Here is a 23,206-nt window from a genome sequence, read left to right as displayed (position 1 = left end):
CCAATTATTGAGAGCCTGAAAGAGAGCTGTCAGAAGTAAGAAGACCTTCCGCGAAGTCACCACTGACCTTATTCTGCCATAAAGGAAGATAGATTTTATAATCCTATGTCAGTTGATCCTCACACTTCTTTTTTTTTAATTCTGGAAATCACTCTACCAAATTCTGAGAAGTGTTATCGCTAAGATGAAGATGAGACAAAAGATTCAACCAGAGACTTCTCCTGATGGGACATAATGACTACCTCGCCAACTCAATTATATATTCAAAGGAAGAGTTAACACATTGGCAACCTACGAAATGGAACAGAATACAAGTATTTAGATAATTTACTATAGAAAATACAGTATCTCTTATCTGTATCACCCAGGGAGCTCAAAGTACTTAACAAACAACTCATTAATCCTCTGCTTATTTTATTAATCACTTACTACATTCCTTAAACCTTACCATACCATTTCAGGTAGGGTGCAAGAGTGGAGCTAGAATTATTATATCCAGTGTTCTTGCCTGGAGAATCCCAGGGACGGGGGAGCCTGGTGGGCTGCCGTCTATGGGGTCACACACAGTCAGAAACGACTGAAGTGACTTAGCAGCTTAGCAGCAACCCAGGCTAAAGCGTCCATGCAAAGGACAGGGTGCTTCCAGGAGCATAGAAAATGAGTAAGAGCTGTCTTTGGGAGATGTACCTAGGACACTGCCTCAATCATGTGGCATTTTGGGTGACTTTTTAAATAAAAAGTAAAGGTAAAAAGTATATTTAGAATCACCACACCAAGTTCCAACCATAACAGCATTCATCTAACAGAAGTTGGAAACCAAAGTGCAGCCTAAGTTTTCCTAAGGCATGCATGTAAAACTATGTCTCAAGAGAAGCCAGGGTTATGCTTTAAATGAAAAAATTAAAATGCTTGCCTATTTAAATATGTTTAATATCTGAGTTTTGGTTTGTTTGCTTGTTTGGGGGTAAATTTTTTAATTTTGCCAACAATAACCAAAAGCATATGAACGTCAGCAGAACAGAGAAGCAAAGGCATGTCGAAAGGGCCGGACCCTCGCAGAGCCAGACCTTGCCACCTCCCCACCCCGGGTGCAGCCCGCCACCCGCCTGGGACCCAGCACCCTCACTGCTCGCAGCTCCCGACAGCCCACAAGGCCCAGACCACAGGTCTCCCCTGTGCCTTTCCCCAACTCATGAACCTTCTTCGAGCTTCCTCAGTTTCACTTAAATTCTCCTCAGTCCCAGTCCTCGTAGACATCCAGTTGCTAGAAAACATGACACCAAATTTCCGAAGACCTCACTCAGGTAGGTCTGACCCGGGCTGCTCACTGCACCCTTTGCCCCACTTCTCAGCTGCCAGAATGGGTCCAAATCGGCTTCTAAAAGGGGATGACACGAAACGACTGGAGAGAAGGGATGCTTCTCATTAGAAGCTGACACTGTGTCTTCCACGGAGTCTTATTATTGTAGGTCTACTGCTCGTATCCAGATCAGAATAAATATATAGGGTCTAATCACCTGCCTTCTGCTAACACACTGTACCTGAAAGAGTGGATCAAGTAAAACCGCATCAAGTAACTCCCCTTCGTTTGCTCCCTTTCTCTCTCTCTGCCCCTTCCTCAAAAAAAAAAAAAATTAAATTAAATTCTATCATCAGCAAGAAAAAGTTTTTTTGCTTTTTCCTTCTAGAGACGAACATTTATGAAAAGTCACTCCTGTCATGTCAGCCCCCAAAAGAATCTGATCAGAGGCACCACTAAATTGTCTGAAGTTATTTCACTCCTGTTCTCTGCTCAAGGCCTAATCTTTTCGGAATTATTTTCCTAAAATATAAACTTCCTTCCACGGTGGCCCCTCCACCTACATATACCAACACACAAACATACACATGTATACACGTGCGTGCACACACACACAAATTATTCTCTAAAGCTATAAAAAGATGAGAAGCAGAAATCTCATAATGTAATTGCTATACTAAAAAGAAGTGGCAGGTGAGAATTAATAAGAGAGGGTGGAAAAAAACTGAAATACAGTAGTAGAGTTAAAGAAAAAAAAAAAAAAAACTAGAGCCTGTGATGAGAGTGTTAATTGAACAGAGAGAATAAAGGAAGGAGAGAGAGAACAAAAGGGCATTAAGTAAGCAAAACGTAATTTTTTAACATCCTTCAGTGATTTGATTTAACTTCAGAGCAGATGATGCTCAGAGGAAAATTTGCTGAAAACTGCCATATATAGCTATTTTGTTCTAAAATTAAAAACTATTCACAACAATTACAGCTATTCATTACTATCTATAAACAGTCTCCTTAGTAAATGGCAACCAATATTTCGTGTTTTTTCCTCATTTTTAAACCGGCATGATTTTTGACACAGAAATTGTTTTAAAATCAAGAAATGTTTAAAAATATAGTTAAGGTCCTTTTAAGAAATTCAGTATGTTTTAATTTTTTTTTTCTCCTTCTCTCCATTCCATCAACCCCACTACCACCACCTCTACATATATGCAAAACCCAGTCTATTGCTAATATGTCAGCAGACAAGGAATGAAAAAATGAAAGAAAATGAGGTATTAAAAGGTCCAAAACTCTATGAAATCTCTATGCTCCCAGAAGGAACAAGCAGATAAAAGCCGCCTCTGAAACATACTTGCCAGAGGTCTTGCAGAGTTTTCTTACTGTCTGAGATTTGCTGCCTGAGAATTGTTCAGGCATTCCTTGTTCTTGGCATTTTTATTTAAAAAGGCAAAAAGGTATCAAAATAAAAACTTACCGACATTTCTCAACAAGAAGACACTTGGGTTCTTTTTTTTTTTCCTCCTGAATATCCCCACAGTAATTTCTGACTAAATACCTATCAATCAACTGTAATCTAAACGGTGCTGCCTACTTTAGGTGTTATACGCGTCTGTTTCTTTAAAGTTCCAAAAGGTTGGTAAGACAATCTTAAGCTAGTTTCCCTCCACATTTCTGAGTTTTCCAATGAAAGCCTTTGACAAAAATCAAAAAAGCAAAATCCGCCAAGGAATGCAAGCCCCACGCTCCTCTCAGGGTCCTGACTTCCTTGTAAAGACCTAGGTAAAGTGTGCTCCTGGGAGAGTACAAACAGAGCCCACCCTAAATCAAATAACCTCTACAATACTTGTGAAGCAAGCTCAAAAATACTCATTCAGCATAAAGACTTGAAAGTAACAATAGGGAAACTCCCAAAACAATCAAAGAATGCACATGAACTGATCACCCCAACAATCTTGTCACTAGCTCTGTATCAAGAAGCGGGGGGAAACAAGAGCTCCTACAACTTTACAGACGCACCGTGTTGCGGACACATCAACCATATGGAAGATTTGCCAGCTCTCAGAATGAGGGTGAAGTCGATCTTGAGTAAGTAACAGTGCTTTACAATCAAAGAGTTCTTTTCAGCATACCGCAGTTGTCTCCTACCTACAACACCGAACACTCAACATTCCAGGAGAGGTTTCTTCCTTCTCCTTAATCCTTCTGATACACAAATTGAGGAACAGGAGAAAGGTCTTTCTTTTTTTCTCTTTTTATTTTACTATTTTTTTTTTTTGTACTTTCACCCATGGGTGCCCTCTTAATCCAAAACTTGTGCATTTGTGTGTTTCCCTCTTAACACAGGGTCAGTTATCCTTATTATTTTCAATTTACAGTATTCACTAAACTATTTTTAAAAATATATTATTTGAAAGACAGCATACAAAACCTTAATTCAGATTTTTAAAAAGCTCCAGACATTAATGTAACTTAGTAACAGAAAAATTTTAAAACAGAATATATAATCCAACAATAAATTACACCTTTAAAGCATGATTCTGACCGACACAACTGCTGCTTATCACCATAGTTTAGGCAATACTCACGTGAGGAGCAAACTCTTGAATCCACACCAGAACCAGATCTATAGTCACATCCATCCACCTTGATCTACTGCCTTAGCAGTAGATTTTAATTAGAAGACTAGAATTAAACACTTTGACCACAACATACATTTAAATGCCTTGACAGACTTCCTTTCAATGAAAATCTGAGGGCGTCTTAAAAACAGAGTCTCTCTAGACTGAATTATCAAATATGCCTTTATAGCTTGATTCTGTATTTTATGAAACAAGATCAGCAGGAATGCATACCCAAGTAGCAACAAATTTCAACAAACCAAATATTCCATGTAAATTAGAATCAGAGAAAAAAGAAACTGAGAAGGAAGAAAAAAACAAAAGATAAAGATATATACGCACTTAGGTTTCCTGCTCCAGGCTAACAGAGAAAAAAAACTAAAAAGTGTGACAAACTGAGAAAGCCCCTTTGATATCTGAATGTACAACCCATACATTTCTTAAAAGGTATATCACAGCTAAAACAATGCAATTCCCAGCTTTGCATTAAGGTTAGGCTTTGGCAGGGAAACCTGGAAGACTTAAAAGATCTGAACATCACTGCTCAGGTGCTTTGTCTGGGATGTCACGCACAACACAAATAACATTCAACAAAGGAGCTGCTTACTAATTTTCCATACATTTCAAGACCCGAGTAATTACATATTCGATCAATGGTCACATCTTGAAACTATTTATTTTTTAAAATAGAAACACAGAGAGCCCTCAAAAAGAAAGCCACCCTGCATGCCCTCAGAGCCCCTCCTTCCCTTTTTTATGTGTAACTATCAATGTATATCAACTGGGCATGCAATCATATTTATTGTCACTTTCATTCATGTCATGCCCTTGCTTATATGGTTTAGATATGAATTATTGACTGTTACACTCCTTGTTGTAAAAAATAAATAAATAAATAGGATGGCAGGTACTCTGCGCTGCTCCGCAGCGAGCGACCAAGTCAGAGGCCAGCTGAAGCTCCCGCTTTATATAACCACCCCTCATTCCTCATCTTTACGCCCTGGCTTCAGATTGCCTTCTCAACTCTTTCTTTTTACAAGGGAGAGACGCACTCACTTTGGAAAATTAAGGATTAAAATAAACAAACAAGAGGATGTTGCTAAGTGTCCTTCCCAGAGCATCTGTTGTTTAAGAACACCTCTGATTGATGACTGCTATTTTTTAATTGTTGCTTTAAAATTTAAATGCCCTCCTGGGATGTGTTATAAGTGTGTTAGTTCATGATATGAGGTCTAGAAAGTAAAAAAACAACAGAATGAGTGAGCTCGTCACATTCTGTTCTCCTAAACCCAGCAATTCTCCCAGCTATAAAATCACAGGGCACTCAAATACCGATAACCTGATGTTGTGTGACGCGTTCCACAAAGGTATCTGACAACACTCTGAAAAGAACTCTAGTTTGCTGCTTCGTGTAATTACAAGAAAAAAAGAAGAGGAAACTTTAAACACTTTAGCACCCCCATGCCCAACTCCAAAAACACTGTCTTAAAGATGGGCCAAAATATATTCTTTTAAGAAGTGGACTTTTACTTTCGTATTTTTCCCCCACAGGCACATTATTCTATAAATTTCCCTTCAGAACCTCTGTTTTAGCTTCAATTTCAAAGAGGCCAGGAATAGAGTTAAGGCAAGCAAACCGCTAATGTCTGGTAATAACTGTCAAAGAAACTTGGTGCTTTCTGTTCCAGGAAGCAAGGCTACTAGGACTTCCTATTGGAATATGCGATCAATCTTGAAAGTACTTCTTTTCTGAAATTTTAATATTTAAATAATGGGTTCCTGATTGCTGGTTTAAAGTGGTCAATTGGCCAAAGAAAATGCTTAAATGTTGGAATCTCATTCCTACCTGTTTTCTCTTTGATTTCACACAAGACATTAAACAAGGCAGGCTTCATTCTGTGGCAGTTTAAAGCATGTTTTCTGCAAGAAAGAAACAACAGAATAGCTTAGGTGGACTCCTGGGATCAAGCTGCTGATAATGCACAGGGGGAAAAAAATCGAGCATTTAGCCAAAATTATAGACCAAGCATAACTCTGTGGCATGCTTCAATTGCTTTATGACTTAATATAAAGAGTCCCGCCATAGAAAAAGAAATAATGTTAATTAGCAGGGAGAGAGCAGGGATTTAACTACAGAACAGAACTAACCTCAATTATGCTCATTTAGGAAGAGTTTGGGGTTTTCTGTTTTGTTTTGTTTTGTTTTTTATGAGTAGTTTAATCCAAGTGGAAGTCTTAAACCAATAATCCTATCCAGGGCAATGAAAAGACAGCAGAGTCAAATGCATGGGTTAACAGTTTTGTATAATCTACGCAACCACCATAGCCTAGGAGCTGTCTGCTTCTCAGTCCGTGTGTGTGTGTGTGTGTGTGTGTTTTCAAATTTAATTCATCCATGTGTTTGAATTCATTCCGCAGATGCCCCTGTATTCTCATAAACACAAGATGCTTGAAAGGTCTTCTGAGCAGAACTGTCAATTTATAAAATTTCAGTCCCCAAGTTAAAGAGTATGGAAATGCATTGCCAGGGGGCAAACATACCCATATGGGGAATAGATTCATTTCTCTGTGTTCACATTATGTCGCTTGTGCACACACTGCTTATTTGCAGGTGTTGAAATTCAATTATTTACAATTAGGACCTTGCACCCATTGGGGGAAAAAAATAAATACAATTCTGCCTTTTAGATTAGTGATTTACCTGGTTCTTCTGTGTGTCTGTATTCAGCATGCACTTAAGGACCAAAACAATACCTTTCCCTTGATTTTACTCTGGAAGCACTTAGCAGAAGGATATTGTTTTGGAAACAAAATACTGATCATATCAGCTATTAGTTAAGGGAATCGTGTTGACTAACTAAAATGAATGTATAAAGATAAATGGAAACCTCTGGCACTCAAGACACATGCAGTTCTTTTTAAATTCCTTTCAAAGTTAAAAAATAGATACACATCCTGAGGAACAGAAACCAGAAGCACGCTCTATCTACTGTACAGTAGAAGAGTCATAATCTCAAAATTCAAGAGTATCAAAATAAACATAAACATTGTGTCTAAAATACGAAGGGTTCACTGTATAAATAATAAACTTACATTATGAAGATGTTACTAAGGAAAGGAAAACCCAGTTAAAGTATTTGCTGAGTTACATTGTTTAACTAAAAAGAAAAGCTTAGTGGTGATTTAGTTCTGGTGTGGGGTGAGAAAAATGGTGAAGAAGACTTTATGGTATCAAAGACTTCTTTCTAGGCCTTTTATAGGAGTTTTCATTAAGTGTATTCTTATATAAAGGCCCAAATGCATAACAAATAACAACTACAAAAAATTCTATGCAGCTTTGCAGAAATATTGTATTGCCAAGCACGTCCATGGGGTTGGGTTATAGAGAACAGAAAAATCTCCCCATCCCAAAATTGTGTTTGATTCTCTTAACATTTAGGCCATTAAAAGGGTGAACCCACCAAGTCACGGCTGTCCTCAGTTGTACAAAAAGGAGCGGGACTAAACATCAGAAAAGTGGTGGTTCTCAGTGCTACCAGCCCCTTCGGCTGCACAAACTTGTTATTAGAGGCGTTTATTGGTATGTCTGAGTTTATTTTTCTAGAACAATGTAATGGAGAAATCTGTTCCAATTCAAAAAGAGATTGCCAGTGGGAAATCTTTCATTGACCCTACCTATTAGCTTTTCTCCAGATAATAAAATCCAAAAAGGGCACCAAATAATTTTTCAAAATCTTCCTCTATTAAGAAAAAAAATATAGCATAGTTCCAGTCTCTGAACCTTTCCAAGTTTTCAAGTACCCATAAACCTCAGGACTTTTGAGTTTACATGTTGCATGTGCTTACAGGTAAAATAAGAGTGTAATTCATGTCATCCTTGAAATTGCTTCTTCTCATTTTCTCAATTCAAATTCCCATTTCCCTTAAACAAAAATACATATAATAATGTCTTCTCCACAGAACTAAGTCTTGTGAGGTACAGAAACTGTGTACATATGACTTAAAAAAACCAGCTACTTCTGAGATTTAATAAAGCTGGGTAACTGCAAAGACATATGTGGCCATTAGAGTGTCTTAAAATCTTCTTTTCAAGATCGGCCGTGGGCAAGCAGTTGGTGGGTTACCATTTAGTTTTTTTGGTTTGTTTTTTTAAAGAGAATTTACTGTAAAATCCTGGAGTGGAGAACTATATACTTGGCAATGGATTAACTGAGAAGCTACACAGCTTCTTTATAACGCTTCCTTAATGAAGGTCTTCGTGTCCTATAGGATGGAAATATATAAAATACACATTTGCCTTCATTTCTATTTTACTAGCATCTAAGTGGTCCTGAAAGAAGTATGGGGAAAAGAGCATGCTTGATTTTCTCCCCCCACCCCTTTTTAAAGAACCATACATTCTGTGCCACAGAAGGGTAGTTAACCGACTCAAAATAAGAGACAATAAAGTTACACTACATATCCGAGTCTCTAAAACCGAACAAACATGTTTAAAGGCAACAGTATCTCTTCTTTCTTTACATCAGCCTTTTTGAAACAATTAAATGAATGCAAAATATTTTCTGGATGGCTGACAACTACTGACAAAGAATTACTCTTTTTTTTTTTTAATATGGAAAGGGGGAAAGATAAAAATTAATTTTAGAGCAGTACGTTCACATAGAAAATTCAAAGCCTCTGATTTACTTAAGGAGTCAACTATATTTGCAAATAAAGTGTTCATGGGACATTTTATTTTGTAATGTTACGGAGTCCCTCAACAAGAAGACATGCAATGCTGTTCAAAACTTGACAATTCTGCTCTCTCTGATACTTTTTTAAAGCAGTAAAAAGTGCCGAGGGCCGCTTTTGGATCAGTTGGCAGTATTTTCGGCTTGCCTGAGTGTTTGTGTGGATATATATGAAGATCTCTATATTCACACACACAATATATATGAAAATATACATACAGACAGCCACATCACCGCATGGGAGATTGCACTTTCGATAACAACGCTCCTTCAAATTTTACTCCTCCGCCATATAGTTGCTCGTCAAAATGGGCCAAGGAATAACATTTAAAAAGAAAGCGCTGTGGTGATTCGGTTCCCATTGTTTCCCCCAGCGAGAGGGAGAAAAACAAAAAACCCCAAGAAAGGAAAAGAAAAGCCTCCATCTCACCTGGCCTGCGCCTCATCCAAACTCTGGTCTGTGATGGTCATAATTTGCTGTAAAATGTCTCCAATGTCCTGCTTCCTCCCGCCCTCCCCCTCGGTCCCTCCGGCCCCATCCTGCAAGTGCTGGGACAGGCCGGGGTGTCCGGCCATCCCGACCCCAGCATGGGAATGCATCAGCCTGGGCTGCTCGTCCATCTCCAAAGGCAACGGCAGCCCCCGGCTCTTCCTCTTCTGCTCCTCGGCTCGGCTCCTGGGAAGCACCAAGGCTTTTTATCCTTCAAGCTGTCTTCAAATCCTTTTCAGGATAAACAGAGAAGGGGGAAAAAAGAAGACCAAAAGAAAAAAAAAAAAAAAAATCCCTTTGCCTCTTTAGAGGATGGTGGGAGGATGGGGAGTGGGGAGGGGGAGGGGGGCGTGAAGGGGTTGCGGGGTGAGGGTGGGGATAAGGACTGGTGGGGAAGGGTGTTGACTCCAAAAAAGCAAGAAAAATAAACCACCTTCCCACTTGACGAAAAGAAATCAGAGCTGGCTTTTGGTTTTTCAGTCCGTCTCCTTTGCACGGCAGAAATGGGCTCCCGGCGCTTAAATCTGTGGCTTAATCCTTTTGCAAATATGCATTGGCCGGGAGAAAGGAGAGGAAGGCAGGGGGATTGCAATGCAAACTTTCCCCCCCCACCCCCCGCTACCCCCCACCCCCACTCCGGGCCAGAGTGATCTCAAAGGGGGTGGGCTGTTGCAAAAGCCAGATCTCCCCCAGCCACGGCGGCAAGGCAGAGCACAGGCTCTCTCCTCCTCCGTGTCTCTGCAAACTCCAGCAGCCCCGTCAGCCTCCTGCTTTTGTTTAGCTCAGGCTCAGGACTCCAGAAACATATACAGAAAAACCACAGCCTGAGAGGAGGAGGAGGAGGAGAAGGAGGAGGAGGACGAGGAGGAGAGAGGAGGGGGCAGAGGAAAGGGGGGAGGAGGGAGGCGGGGAAGCCAGGAGGCGGAGGAGGGAAGGAGAGAGGAGGGCACTCGTAGCCCCGCCCCCTCCCCTGATTGGTCATTGGAGAAAAGACAGGCCCCTCCTCCCTCTACTTTCCTCCCTGCGCCTCCTCCTCGGCCTCCTTCGGCTCCTCCTCGCCCGGCGCCCTGTCAATCAGAGTTCAGAGGTGGGCTGGGAAGGAGGCCGAGCTAACACCAAGTCTCCAGTCCTTAAAGGTGCAATGATACCGTAGCGCAGGCTCGGTTAGTACGTCCCCACTTTTCCTTCCTGCCTCACTTGGATTCCGTCCTTGAGAAAAATGTGGCTCTACTTAAATACAAACGTATAAAATTAACACAAAAGAATATAGACAGTGTGGGTCTCCCCTGCAACCGGGGTTTTTCTTTTCCTGTAACATTGCCGTTTAAAAGTTGATCCTTTTAATTCGTTAGACCTCAGGGAAACTGTTGTGAGCAAAGTTTGTCAGCACGAAGTTGTTATGAAACACAATCGAGCTGTTAATATAATTAATAATGATCTCTAATAAATGGCATATGTAAAAATAGATTTAAAAGAACAATCACAATAGAGCTAAGAGGAATACTGAACTGTAACATTTTGGTTGCATGGAAACTAAATTATGGACTGTTAAACTAAATAATGCTTAAAAAAAGATTAATAAATAAGTTGACCAAATGAAACTAATTCAACATCTCTCTTTCTTTTCTCCCTGGGGGAAATTAGTTATTTGGCTTAAGTACTTAATAAAGAAATGCATTATCACAGTCTGGTTCTAGTTTTTAATATAGTTTAATAAGCATTATTAACTGGAATAAAGAGCAAACTGACATTTATTGAATGCCTACTATGCACCAAGTAATTTACATGAGTTATTTTATTTAATCCCTAAGACATTTCTGAGAGTTATGGATTATTAGTTCCACTTTACAGGGAGGGAACTTCAAAATGCTAAATAACTTCTCTGAGTCCCATAGTTATTAAGTGTCAAGGAAGGAGTATCTCCATCTAACAGAAATGTATAAATAGTGTAAAAATTAGTTATATACTCATCTTGTTGGAAAAGGGACTATTTCCCTTTTGATGCTATTTTCGATGGTATTTTAAGATGCTTAAAATAATACACATATTGAAACACACTGACCCAAATTAAAAATAAGTAGGAGAGAATGAAAAAAATACTGAATAAAATCAGGGGAAAATCCTAGTAAGAAACTCACAGTTAAAGTTCAGTTCTGTCACTCTATGTAGGCCATCAGTTTGCCTCCTGTCTTAACATCTGGCATGTAAGAGAGGATCTCGGACTGAGTCACAGTGGCCACAAGAGAAAAGAGCATACGAATTATTTTGGAAAAGGCAAGTATAGTGTTTTGGAATATAAAATATTATGCTGTGTAGATAGTCCTCTTCCTGGATGACAGTGTAGCCAAAGGAGACACATTGAACTTTTACAAACCTAAGTGTACTTCATCTGCAAAATAGATTGTAACCTCATCAGATGCGTTGAGATCCTCAAATGAAATGTTATTCCTTTTATCAGTCCCAACCTCCTTCCCAATCAATACCAAAAAAACAAGTTTTGCAAGATAAGGATCTGAGCACTTCTCAAGCTACTTGGTATTCTTTGGCATGGGGGCATGCAGTAGGGAGTGTTAATTGCAATTCAGATGTCATAGGACTTGAAACAACTGTTCTATCCACATACATACCCTAACTTGTTAAATGGGTTTTTTAATCAACACTAATACTCTTCAAATCACATATCAATCACAGTGAGCATGAGTTAGCACATCCTTGACAATGTGCTGAAGTTATTGTGATGAAGTTATCACATCTTAAAGCATGAAGTAACCCACAGCCTATAAGAAATCAGTATGAACAAGTAATTAGAATAGTTACTAAAAATCTAATAAAAGTTTACTAGATAATGTACTAGAAAATGTACCACCAGTACCAGAAGATCATTGTCATCTAGGAACATTTTAGTAGGAAAATAAAAAATGTACACAACAATAATATAAATGATAGTATTTATTAAGTGCTTTGCAAGGATTAGGTATATTCAAGGTGCATTATTAATTTAATCACCACAATTGTTTGGCCTGAAAACCTATGCTTTTATAGTGTTGCCAACACTATGGTGTTGCCAAAATACATTTTAATACAAAATAAATGCTATAGAAGGGATGCCACACCTTAGATATCCATAAAGAGTGAGATAAGGGGATAATTCCATTAGAATGATTAAAGGATTTTGAGGTGGCTCTGAGGGATGAGGGCTTCCCTGATAGTTCAGTTGATAAAGAATCCACCTGTAGTGCAGGAGACCCTGGTTCAATTCCTGGGTCAGGAAAATCCCCTGGAGAAGGGATAGGCTACCCACTCCAATATTCTTGGGCTTCCTTGGTGGCTCAGATGGTAAAGAATCTGCCCGCAATGTGGGAGACCTGGGTTCGATCCCTGGGTTGGGAAAATCTCCTGGAGAAGGGACCAGCTACGCACTCCAATATTCTATCCTGGAGAATTCCACGGTCCATGGGGTCGCAGAGAGTCAGACACGACTGATGGATCCAGGAGATACCGTGAATGAATATGATAGAAGCACAGGGTTTTTCTTCAGGTTCAATGGAAATGATTAGAAAAGTATAATTGTGAGGACTCTGAGCAGCAGCTATTGTGTTTTATTTGGTGTATACTAGGGAGTCCCTGATGGAGAAGGCCATGGCACCCCACTCCAGGACTCTTGCCTGGAAAATCCCATGGACAGAGGAGCCTGGTAGGCTGCAGTCCATGGGGTCTCGAAGAGTCGGGCACAACTGAGCGACTTCACTTCACTTTTCACTTTCATGCATTGGAGAAGGAAATGGCTACCCACTCCAGTGTTCTTGCCTGGAGAATCCCAGGAACAGGGAGGCTGATGGGCTGCCGTCTATGGGGTCGCACAGAGTCAGACACGACTGAAGCGACTTAGCAGCAACTTAGCAGCAGGGAGTCCCTGATAGGTTTCCCTGGTAGTGCAGTGGTAAAGAATCTGCCTGCAATGCAGGAGATGCAATTTCGATCCCTGGGTCAGGAAGATTCCTGAAGAAGGGAATGGCAACCCACTCCAGTGTTCTTGCTTGGAGAATTCCATGGACAGAGAGAGGAATCTGGTGGGCTACAGTCCAGAGTTGGACACGACCAAGTGACTAACACAGACAGAGGGAGCCACTGAGGAAAGTTGTCTTAAAAGGGGGAACAGATATTTATTTTCAGAGAAGCAATGGAGAAACAGACATAAAGAACAGACCTATGGACATGGGGGGAGGGGGAAGGAAAGATGTATGGAGAGAGTAAAATAGAAATTTACAATACCATATGTAAAATAGATAGCCAGTGGGAATTTGCTGTATGACTCAGGGAACTCAAACAGGGGCTCTGTGACAGGCTCAGGCTGAAAGGAGGGGTGGGAAAGGAGATGGGATGGAGGTCTGGGAGGGAGGGGACATGGGAGTACTTTTGGCTCATTCTTGTTGATGTATGACAGAAAACCACAATATTCGGTAAAGCAATTATCCTTCACTAAAAAAATTTGAAAAAAAAGGAAAGTGAAAGGAAAGTGAAGTCGCTCAGTCATGTCTGACTCTTTGTGACCCCATGGACTGTAGCCTACCAGGCTCCTCCCTCCATGGGATTCTCCAGGCAAGAGTACTGGAGTGGGTTGCCATTTCCTTCTCCAGGGGATCTTCCCGACCCAGGGATCGAACCCTGGTCTCCTGCAGTCCAGGCAGACGAAAAAGGGGGGGGGGACAAAAAGTATGTCTTAAGAAAAATTATCTGGTTCCCCAACACAAAATCTGAGACAATGAAATAAGGAAGGGGAATTAAGAAAGTGGCAGTAGAAATGGGAAGGAAAGGACAATTATGAAGAACATTTTCAAGAAAGAGCCAGTAGAACTCGATAATTGATTTTATGTGGTTTTGTGATTTTATTTTAAAGAAAATGTTTTCAAGCCTGGGTGAGAAGAACGCAGTGGCACTAACAGAATAATAATAATATCTATAGATAGAAATTGTTAAATACAGATTGCGCTGCAGGTACTGTGTGTACATTACCACTTAATGTTAACAATTTGAGACTTAATTTTAAGAACATCCTTGTAAGGTTATAAACTCCTTTTTGCAGATGAAGAAACTAAGTTTCCTAGAAGTTAAATTACTGAACAAAGTATGTATTTAAAAGTCCTCTTATTTTTAATACTTCACAGAGAACCAAGGAAGTTAACAGGTGATACTACCAAAGGTGAAGCAGGATGAAAATTAGAATCTTCTATTTGCAGTTAAAAAAAAACTTCTTAAAGTAGATTCTGAGGAAAAATTTGCACGTGAAATTTCTATACCCTATGGGTTGTGGTGAGGGATTGATAATGCTTTTTTGTACCTTCCATGCCTCAGCAGTGCTTTAATTCTAATAGATATTTATTAAATATGTGTTGAAAGAATGAGTGATGAATAATCATGCTGTATTTCTTCAGAATAATAAGTCCACTGAATCATGCTTTAAGGACATTACATGAGTCATTACCAAAATTTGGCTAACTAGCAAAGTAGTTCTCAATCTGTGCTTATTCTAATGTTTACAAAGTCATCTTACCATCTTTACACCTCTCCTACATCAGGATTTTGTTTATTCTAAGGATTGTCTTTCAGACTTCTCTGGAAGTCCATTGGCACAAAGTCTCACCTCCACTTAGGGATGGAGAATGCAGTGCAAGAGGAGTGTGCAAGGATCCTGGTTCTTTTCTGAGAAAACAAAATGATGGCAAAGACATGGGTCCCCTGGCATAGTCAGCGAAATAAATTCACTACCACATGGTATTACATTCAGTTCAGTTCAGTCGCTCAGTCGTATCTGACACTTTGTGAACCCATGGACTGCAGCACGTCAGGCTTCCCTGTCCGTCACCAACTCCCAGAATTTGCTCAAACTCATGTCCATTGAGTCGGTGATGCCATCCAACCATCTCATCTTCTGTCATCCCCTTATCCCACCTTCAATTTTTCCCAGCGTCAAAGTCTTTTGCAATGAGTCAGTTCTTCACATCAGGGGGCCAAAGTACTGGAGCTTCAGCTTTAGCATCAGTCCTTCCAATGAATATTCCAGACTAATTTCCTTTAGGATTGACTGGTTTGATTGCCTTGCAGTCCAAGGGACTCTCAAGAGTCTTCTCCAACACCACAGTTCAAAAGCATCAATTCTTCTGCACTCAGTTTTCTTTATGGTCCAACTCTCACATCCATATATGACTACTGGAAAAACCATAGTTTTCACTACAAGGACCTTTGTTGGCAAAGTAATGTCTCTGCTTTTTAATATGCTGTCTAAGTTTGTCATAGCTTTTCTTCCAAGGAGCAAGTGTCTTTTAATTTCATGGTTGCAGTCACCGTCCTCAGTGATTTTGGAGCCCAAGAAAATAAAATCTGTCACTGTTTCCATTGTTTCCCCATCTATTTGCCATGAAGCGACTAGACCAGATTACATGATCTTCATTTTTTGAATGCTAAGTTTTAAGCCAGCCTTTTCACTCTCCTGTTTCACTTTCATCAAGAGGCTCTTTAGTTCCTCTTCACTTTCTGCCATAAGGGTGGTGTCATCTGCATATCTGAGGTTATTGATATTTCTCCCAGCAATCTTGATTCCAGCTTGGGTTTCATCCAACCTGGTATTTCTCATGATGTACTCTGCATATAAGTTAAATAAGCAGGGTGACAATGTACAGCCTTGACATACTCCTTTCCCAATTTGGAAAGCTGTGATAGTCATTAGGACTGGATACTGAATGATAGTCAATCTAATGTCAATATCAGAGCTAAAGAGCTGCCTTTGAAGCAAATCAAAAGAAAGAGGGTAAGAATTGTTGGTGGAACACTGACATTGCCGTATTGTTCAAGGTACTGAGAATATAGTGGTGGTAGCTGGCTCAGATGGCAAAGAATCTGCCTGCAGTGCACGAGACTGGGGTTTGATCCCTTGGTTGGGAGATCCCCTGGAGGAGGGAATAGCAACCCATTCTAGTATTCCTGCCTAAAGAATTCCATGGACAGAGGAGCCTGGAGAATTACAGTTCATGGGATCACAGAGTCAGACACGACCGAGTGACTTTCACTTTCAAGACACACTCGATTCTCTGATTTCGTGGAGCTTGCATTCTAGTGTAGGAGATAAACAACAAGCAAATAAAGAAAAACACAAGCTCAGAGAATTATAAATGCATTGAATAAAACAGAGTAACATGATGTGATGTCGGGGAGGCAATATCAATAATGTGATCAGAGAAGGGCTTTCCAGAAGCTGACATTTGGGGTTGAACTTGAGGATAAGAATCCAGTTATAGGTAGATCCTGGGAAAAAACAATGGAGGAAGAGGGGCAGGAAGGAGGAAATAACATATGCAAAGGGCTTGAGCTTGGATTTAAACTTGAAGGACAGAAAGCTTGAGAGACTGAAACATGATGAACAAAAGAAAATTTTATGAGGAGGAAATCAGAGAGGGAAGCAGACACCAGAAAACCCATAAACTTTTAGGCCATGATAAAGACTTTGGATTTTTCACTAACTGCTGATTTCAGATTCACCTGTGTGTGCTAAGTCAAGGAGTGACACTGAACACTGATTTGACAAATATTCTTTGATGACACACTATATTCTAGGCACTTCCTTGTCACTGGTAAATATGCCAGTCATGGTCTCTCCCTGGTTACATGGAACTTACATTCTAATGAAACAAGTAAATGAATGTAGCAACAAGCAAACAGCAGGCAATGATAAAAGGTGGGGTGGAAAGTGACCTGGGAGCTACTGTAGATTGAGTGGCCATGGAGGGCAAACTGAGGAGGGGCATTAAGCTCTGACATGAATGGGAAGGAGTAAATCAAGTGAGTAAAGTCAGAAGAAACAGCCAACATGATGGTTGTAAGTGAGGAATGAAGATGCCTAGAATGTTTGAGAGACGAGAACTAAAGCCAAAGTTGCAAGACGGGAGTGTGGTACAAAACTGAGATCAAAAATGTAGGCGAATTTTACATTTAAAAACAGAAAAGCATTGAAGGGTTTAAAACAGAATATCTTAGTCTGTTTGGGCTGATGTAACAAAATACCATAGACTGGGCAGATTATAAGTAACAGAAATTTATTGCACACAATTTTGGAGTTGGAAGTCCAAGATCAAGGCACCGGCCGATTCTGTGTCTGGTGAGTACTTGCTTCTGGTTCACAGACAGCCATCTTCTTGCTGTGTTGTCTGAGAATGGAAGGGGCAAGGGAGCTCTGTCTCTTCAGTTCAGTTCAGTCGCTCAGTCTTGTCCAACCCTTTGGGACCCCATGGACTGCAGCATACCAGGCTTCCCTGTCCATCACCAACTCCTGGAGCCTACTCAAATTCATGTCCACTGAGTCAGTGACACTGTCCAACCATTTCATCCTCTGTCATCCCATTCTCCTGTCTTTCAATCTTTCCCAGCATCAGGGTCTGTCTCTTATAACAGCACTAGTCTCATGTATGAGAGGTTCAACCTTCTGACCCAAGCACCTTCCAAAGGCTCCAAGTCCAAACACTATCACATTGGGCATTCTATGTGTGTGAGCACTCAGTCGTGTCTGACCTTTTGCAACCCCATGGACTGCAGCCCACCAGGCTCCTCTGTCCGTGGAATTTTCCAGGCAAGAATATTGGAGTGGTTGCCATTTCCTTCTCCAGAGGCTCTTCTTGATCCAGGGATAGAACCCACGTTTCTTGCATCTCCTGCATTAGCAGGCAGGTTCTTTACCAATTGAGCCATCAGGGAAGCTCCACACTGGGCATTAAGTGTCAATATATGCACTTTAGAGGGATACACATGTTCAGCATAGAGCACGGGTGAACAGCATCATCTGACTTTTGTTCTAAAAGTATTATTGGCCTCAGGATGGAGAATGGTGGTGGGGGTGGGATAGGTGGAAACAGAATGTTTAAGAAAGTATTACAGTAGGTTGGGCTAGAAATGATGGCACCCTGGACAAGCACAGTAGTACTGGACATGGTGCAAAATGATTGGATTCAGCATACTTTTTGGAGGTAAAGTCAATGAGTCTCACTAGAGGCTGGGATAAGGATGGAAGAGGAGGACAAGGAATCAAAACTCAAATCTGGATTTTGGTTTGACGAATTAAATAAGTGGTCAAACTGAGATAGAGAAGACATCTCCTTTCAAGTAAATATTATCATTCCTTTCATTTCACAGATGAGAAAACTGAGGTTCCATGTATATCATCCTGAAGTATATACTTCTCGTTCACTGCAGCATCTTTATGAGGAGTGAAGATTGGCAAAATTTGCTTGATTATTTTGGAAAAAGAACATTTATGGCAAAATCAAGGCAAGTAGTATATAGTCTGTGTATGGTGTGTGCATGTGTGTGTGGGAAGGGATGGGTGTGTGGAGGGGGTGGATGAGTGGATGTCTCCATATGTTCTGCTAATAATCTTGCCGAGAACAGTGTCAGAAGCAACACTCTTATTTTTTTCCCCATTCCTTTATCTTTTCCATCTATGAAAGAAAGGGGAAGTAGAGGAATTAAGACCTAGACTTAAGAGCAATCTGTGTTGGAGATGCTAGAATGAACTCTTTGCAAACCGAGGTTGACAGGGTAGCAAAAAGTTCTGACATAGCAACTCAAATATTTATCTTCTACAGTCAGAGTGCAGACAAGAACTTCAGTCGCACAGCAACTACCGTTGGAGTCCTAGCCACAGAAACAAAACGGAAGGCAGAGCCCAGTGTTTAGAGGTCACGTAGACGCTGGCTCTGGAACTCACCACTCTCTGACCTTAGCCAAATGAGATAAGTTATACAAAGCCTCATTTTCACAACTTCAAAGACTGTGGTTAGGTTGAAATCAAATCACAATAAGTATTAAGCATTTAGTATAGCACTCAATAGATGACTAAGTTTCTAATTCTTACTATTAATCTTTTGTAGTTTCTCCCAGAGCCATCTAAGTTTCCTTAAGCCCTTCCCTGCCTCGGAGTCCACTAATAATATCCATAATTTCCATAATATCCATGATAATATCCATAATTTCCTCCATAATTCCTAAATCTCACAGTCCTTCCAGAAAGTGACCTAATGACCTGCCTCAGTATTTTCTCTTTTCTATCCTCCAAATCAAATTTTCATTTACTTGAGACTATTCCCATTCAGATATGACTAAAGCAATTTACTTACAATATAAATAATATATAAGTGTAAACCTCTGAGATACTTGTAAAGTCTCCAAAAGGAAGACTATTTATTTTAGGAAATCCCAATCGTTAATATATCAATGATTTATTGTTGTGCACCAAACCTTCTTAAAAGGTTTAGTGACTTCAAACTGTAGCCACTTTTTATTGCTCACAACTGTACAGATCTGAGTTGGTTCAAGCTTGGCTGAATGTAACTGGACTTATCAAGACAGTTGGAAGGTTGGTTGGGACCTGCCTTGTCTACAATGGCTTCTCTCGAATGTCTGATGGCTTGTTTGCTATGGTCTGGGGTAACATCATGATTGGATCTTGCCTTTTTTGTCATCCAGTAGTCTAGCTCAGACATGATTACATGGTCTCCAGGGTTCAAAGCGTTTTAAAAAGCAGAGCTATTACTTTGCTGACAACAGCAAAGCTATGGTTTTTCTAGTTGTCATGTACTGACTGTGAGAGTTGGACCATAAAGAAGGCTGATCACCAAAAAAATTGATGTTTTCAAACTGTGGTGTTGGAGAAGACTCTTGAGAGTCTCTTGAACTGCAAGAAAATCAAACAAGTCAGTCTTAAAGGAAATCAACTCTGAATATTCATTGAAAGGACTGATGCTGAACTCTAATACTTTGGTCACCTGAGCAGGAAAGTCGACTCATTGGAAAAGACACTAATGCTTGGAAAGACTGAAGGCAGGAGGAGAAGGGGATGACAGAGGATGAGGTTTGGATGGCATCACTGACTCAATGGATATGAGTTTGAGCAAGCTCTGGGAGACAGTGAAGGACAGCCTGGCGTGCTGCAGTTCATGGGTTCGCAAAGAGTCAGACACGACTGAGCAACTGAACCAAACTGAGGGTTCAAAGAGAGAAAATGAAAGTACACAGTCTTTTGAGACCTGACATATATCCACAGCATTCCCTTGACCAAACCACGCCCCAAGATCAGCCCACATTTTACAGCTGGGAAATTGGCACTACCAACACCATTTTTTGACGATAGTGGTTGCAAAATCACATTGCAAGGGGATTGATGAAGAAATTGGTAACATTTTTGGAATTAAGAATCAAGATGGAGAGTTTGATTGTCCTGGTTAACTTCAAGTGTCCTCCATTTTTTTCTAATGAGTTAATAGGTAAAAATCAGCCCATCTCTGTTTGCTCCAGCAACACAAATCCAGGCTGCTCTGTTCTCAAGTCCAGCCTTTTTGGATCAGTATTTTCTTGGAACCCTAAGCACTTCTTTTATTTCACAAAAGTGAGCAGCTAGAAGGCGAAAAAGGAACAGGTTAGAAATTCACTTGAACCTGGAGAAAAGTTAGACTCCTATTCTCAGGTGGCCTTCCTCCTTTAGAATCTCTCTGCCTCCTTTCCTCTATTTTTAGTGTACTGGCACAGCCAGCCTGTGTATTCACAAGTTCTACATCCCTGCATTCAAACAATGACAGATACAAAAACGCCAAAAAAGAATTCCATCACTTCAAAAAGCAAAACTTGAATTCATTGCATGTCAGCAACCATTTACATTGTATTTTTACAACTATTTCCATTTTGTTCAGTATTATAAGTTATCTAGAGACGATTTGAAGTATAGAGGAGGATGTACCTAGGTTATATGTAAATACTATGCTGTTTTATATAAGGGACTTGAGCACCTGTGGATTTTGGTATCTACAAGGGTCCTGGAACCAATCCCTACAAGGGTCCTGGAACCAATCCCTTTAATAGATGTTGAGAGACGACATTGTATCAAAAACATCAGTAGAAATTATGACCCATAAGAAAACATTCTACCTTTTTATATTTAAAAGCAAAATATGTGGATAAACAATAAGGTCCTATTGTATAGCACAGGGAATTATATTCAACATCCTGTGATAAACCATAATAGAAAAGAATATGAAAGAGAATATACATGTATAACAGAGTCATTTTGCTGTAGAACAGAAATTAGCACAGCATTGTAAATCAACTATACTTCAATAAAAAAATTTTTTTTAAAGGGAAATGTGTCTGGCAGACTCAGCTAGCTGTATGTCCCAACAAATATTCTTTCCTATAAATCACAGTTTATTTTGACAGCAAGGTACCTGGCAAATAACTAAATCTCCCAGGCCTCCTTTGCATTTAGGCGAGGTCAAGTGTCATAATTCTGGGCAATGGGATGAAAGAAACTTAGTGGTCTGAGCTTCTGAGAAAGCTTTTAGCACTAACATTGGACAATTTAGCATACTCATGCCTTTTTCCCTGTCTTATTTATTGCTTGAACATGGAGGTAATACCTGGAGGTAAAATTGCCATCTTTAGACCATGAGAATGAAAGGTGTTGCTACAGATGGTGGAAAAGGAATCTAGAAATGGCTTAGATCCTGAATGATTTCCTTGAACACCACACTGGTTTTTTAGAAGCTTTGCATTTGGATAATGTTCAAATTCCTTTGCATAGCAGATTAGGACTTTCAAAATCTATTCCCATGTCATATCTATAGCCCTATTTCCTATCGTTGCTTCTACACTGAACTTCTGCTTCCCAAGTGTGTCAAAAATAATTCTAGAAAACAGAAGGTGCTCTCCCTGAAGTATCTTTCTGTCTCTCTTCATTGGCTAAACCCAGCTCAAATTTCTTTCTGACTTCCTCAGGCAAAATTAATCATTAATTCTTCTGGGACCCCCGTATGCTCTTCACATAACCCTTTGTTTATGGGTGAGTATCTGCTAGTGGCCTGTGAGTGGCCTGAGGGGAGCTGCAGTGCCGGGATGGCTAGCACGAGGAAGCATCTCAGCAGATCTAGGAAAGAGGAAAGAAAGGAGAGAGTTCAACTACGGGGTGTTTTCTTCTGTCCTTGTTTATTTTTTTCTAATTAATATTAAGTTGAACCTCTGTCTTTTTACACAAAGTTGAAATGTTTTCAGACAATTATTTTTGAAGGGAGGGATTTATATTTCAGAAAAGAGTTTGACTACAAAGACACCTAAGATCCTTTCTAGCTCCAAAATTCTATTCAAAGTTATCTTCTTTGAAAGTGTTATCAGGAGATTTAAAATTCAAAAGTAGTAGAATTCAATTATACAACTAACTGCCCAAAACTTCTCTTTATATTTATATGTAGATAAAAATAAATTGAAATCAATGAACTTTACATTCCTGAATTAGCACTTTGGATTTTGACAAATTTCAAGGCAGCATAAAATAGTTAAATAGACTAATGATATGATATAATGGAAAATTTTATGTTTCTCTTCATTGCATCACATTTTATAAAGTTGATATTAAATATATAAGTTAATAGCAGTATCTTTCTCAGATCAATATTAACTACTTACATTAGTTGGTATTAAAGGGTTGTTTTATCTGACATTTTCCCAAATTGTGAGGTAACTGAAAGCAAGGTATTATTTATCAGATAGGACAGAGAATAGAGAGGGGACACGGATTCACAGTTCTGCTAGATTTAGTCTTCTTGTCTGGACAAATCAAGAGTGAAGGATAGATGGAAGCTGTTACACCTGTACCCATAACACCTCGCTTTCTCACAGGCAAAGGTGATACCTGTAACAACCTACACAAGTAAGGAGAGGCTCACTCTCTTTACTGGAGGCTTATTTAAGAACAGAAGAGCTGAAATCTGTTTCTTTTTTTCACTATAGAATGAGACCCTTCTGACTCAGTTCTCCAAGGCTACAAAAAGCAAGCAGTCCTGACTAGCCTGTATCTGACAAATACTCCTGACAATAACAACTGGAAAGAGTTAAATTAAAAAATCTGTTTGAAGGTATTTGAAAATTACTGAGCAAAGACCTAAGACCCTAGGATCCAGAAGACAAGGAAAGTTCTGAGAGGTAAGCCTAGCTTTCGGCTTTGTTTTGCCTTTCAGGTCATTCAGCTAATTTTTAAGTGGCT

At 39.8% G+C, this 23,206-nt stretch overlaps 1 protein-coding gene across 4 annotated transcripts in view; it reads right to left on the bottom strand.

The window, feature by feature from the left end:
* Positions 1-9,945, bottom strand: part of PBX1 (PBX homeobox 1) — a 334,443-nt gene extending 324,498 nt beyond the window's left edge. Inside the window, exons 1-3 of one of the 4 annotated variants that reach the window (XM_070366688.1) lie at positions 9,569-9,942; positions 9,076-9,366; positions 5,762-5,835 (exon numbers count right to left, since the gene is read on the bottom strand). In XM_070366688.1, the coding sequence (XP_070222789.1) occupies positions 5,762-5,835; positions 9,076-9,266 (265 nt within the window). In that variant the 5' untranslated portion in view covers positions 9,267-9,366; positions 9,569-9,942. Of the gene's footprint in view, positions 1-5,761; positions 5,836-9,075 lie in introns of all 4 variants that reach the window. The other 3 variants (XM_070366689.1, XM_070366692.1, XM_070366690.1) reach the window with 3 other exon arrangements.
* Between the last annotated feature and the right edge of the window lie 13,261 nt (positions 9,946-23,206).

Source organism: Bos mutus, chromosome 3, assembly GCF_027580195.1.
Source record: "Bos mutus isolate GX-2022 chromosome 3, NWIPB_WYAK_1.1, whole genome shotgun sequence".
In the NCBI taxonomy this organism is placed as follows: Eukaryota; Metazoa; Chordata; class Mammalia; order Artiodactyla; family Bovidae; genus Bos; species Bos mutus.
Note: the sequence above shows the minus strand (reverse complement) of the source record. Positions and strands in the feature narration are given on the sequence as shown.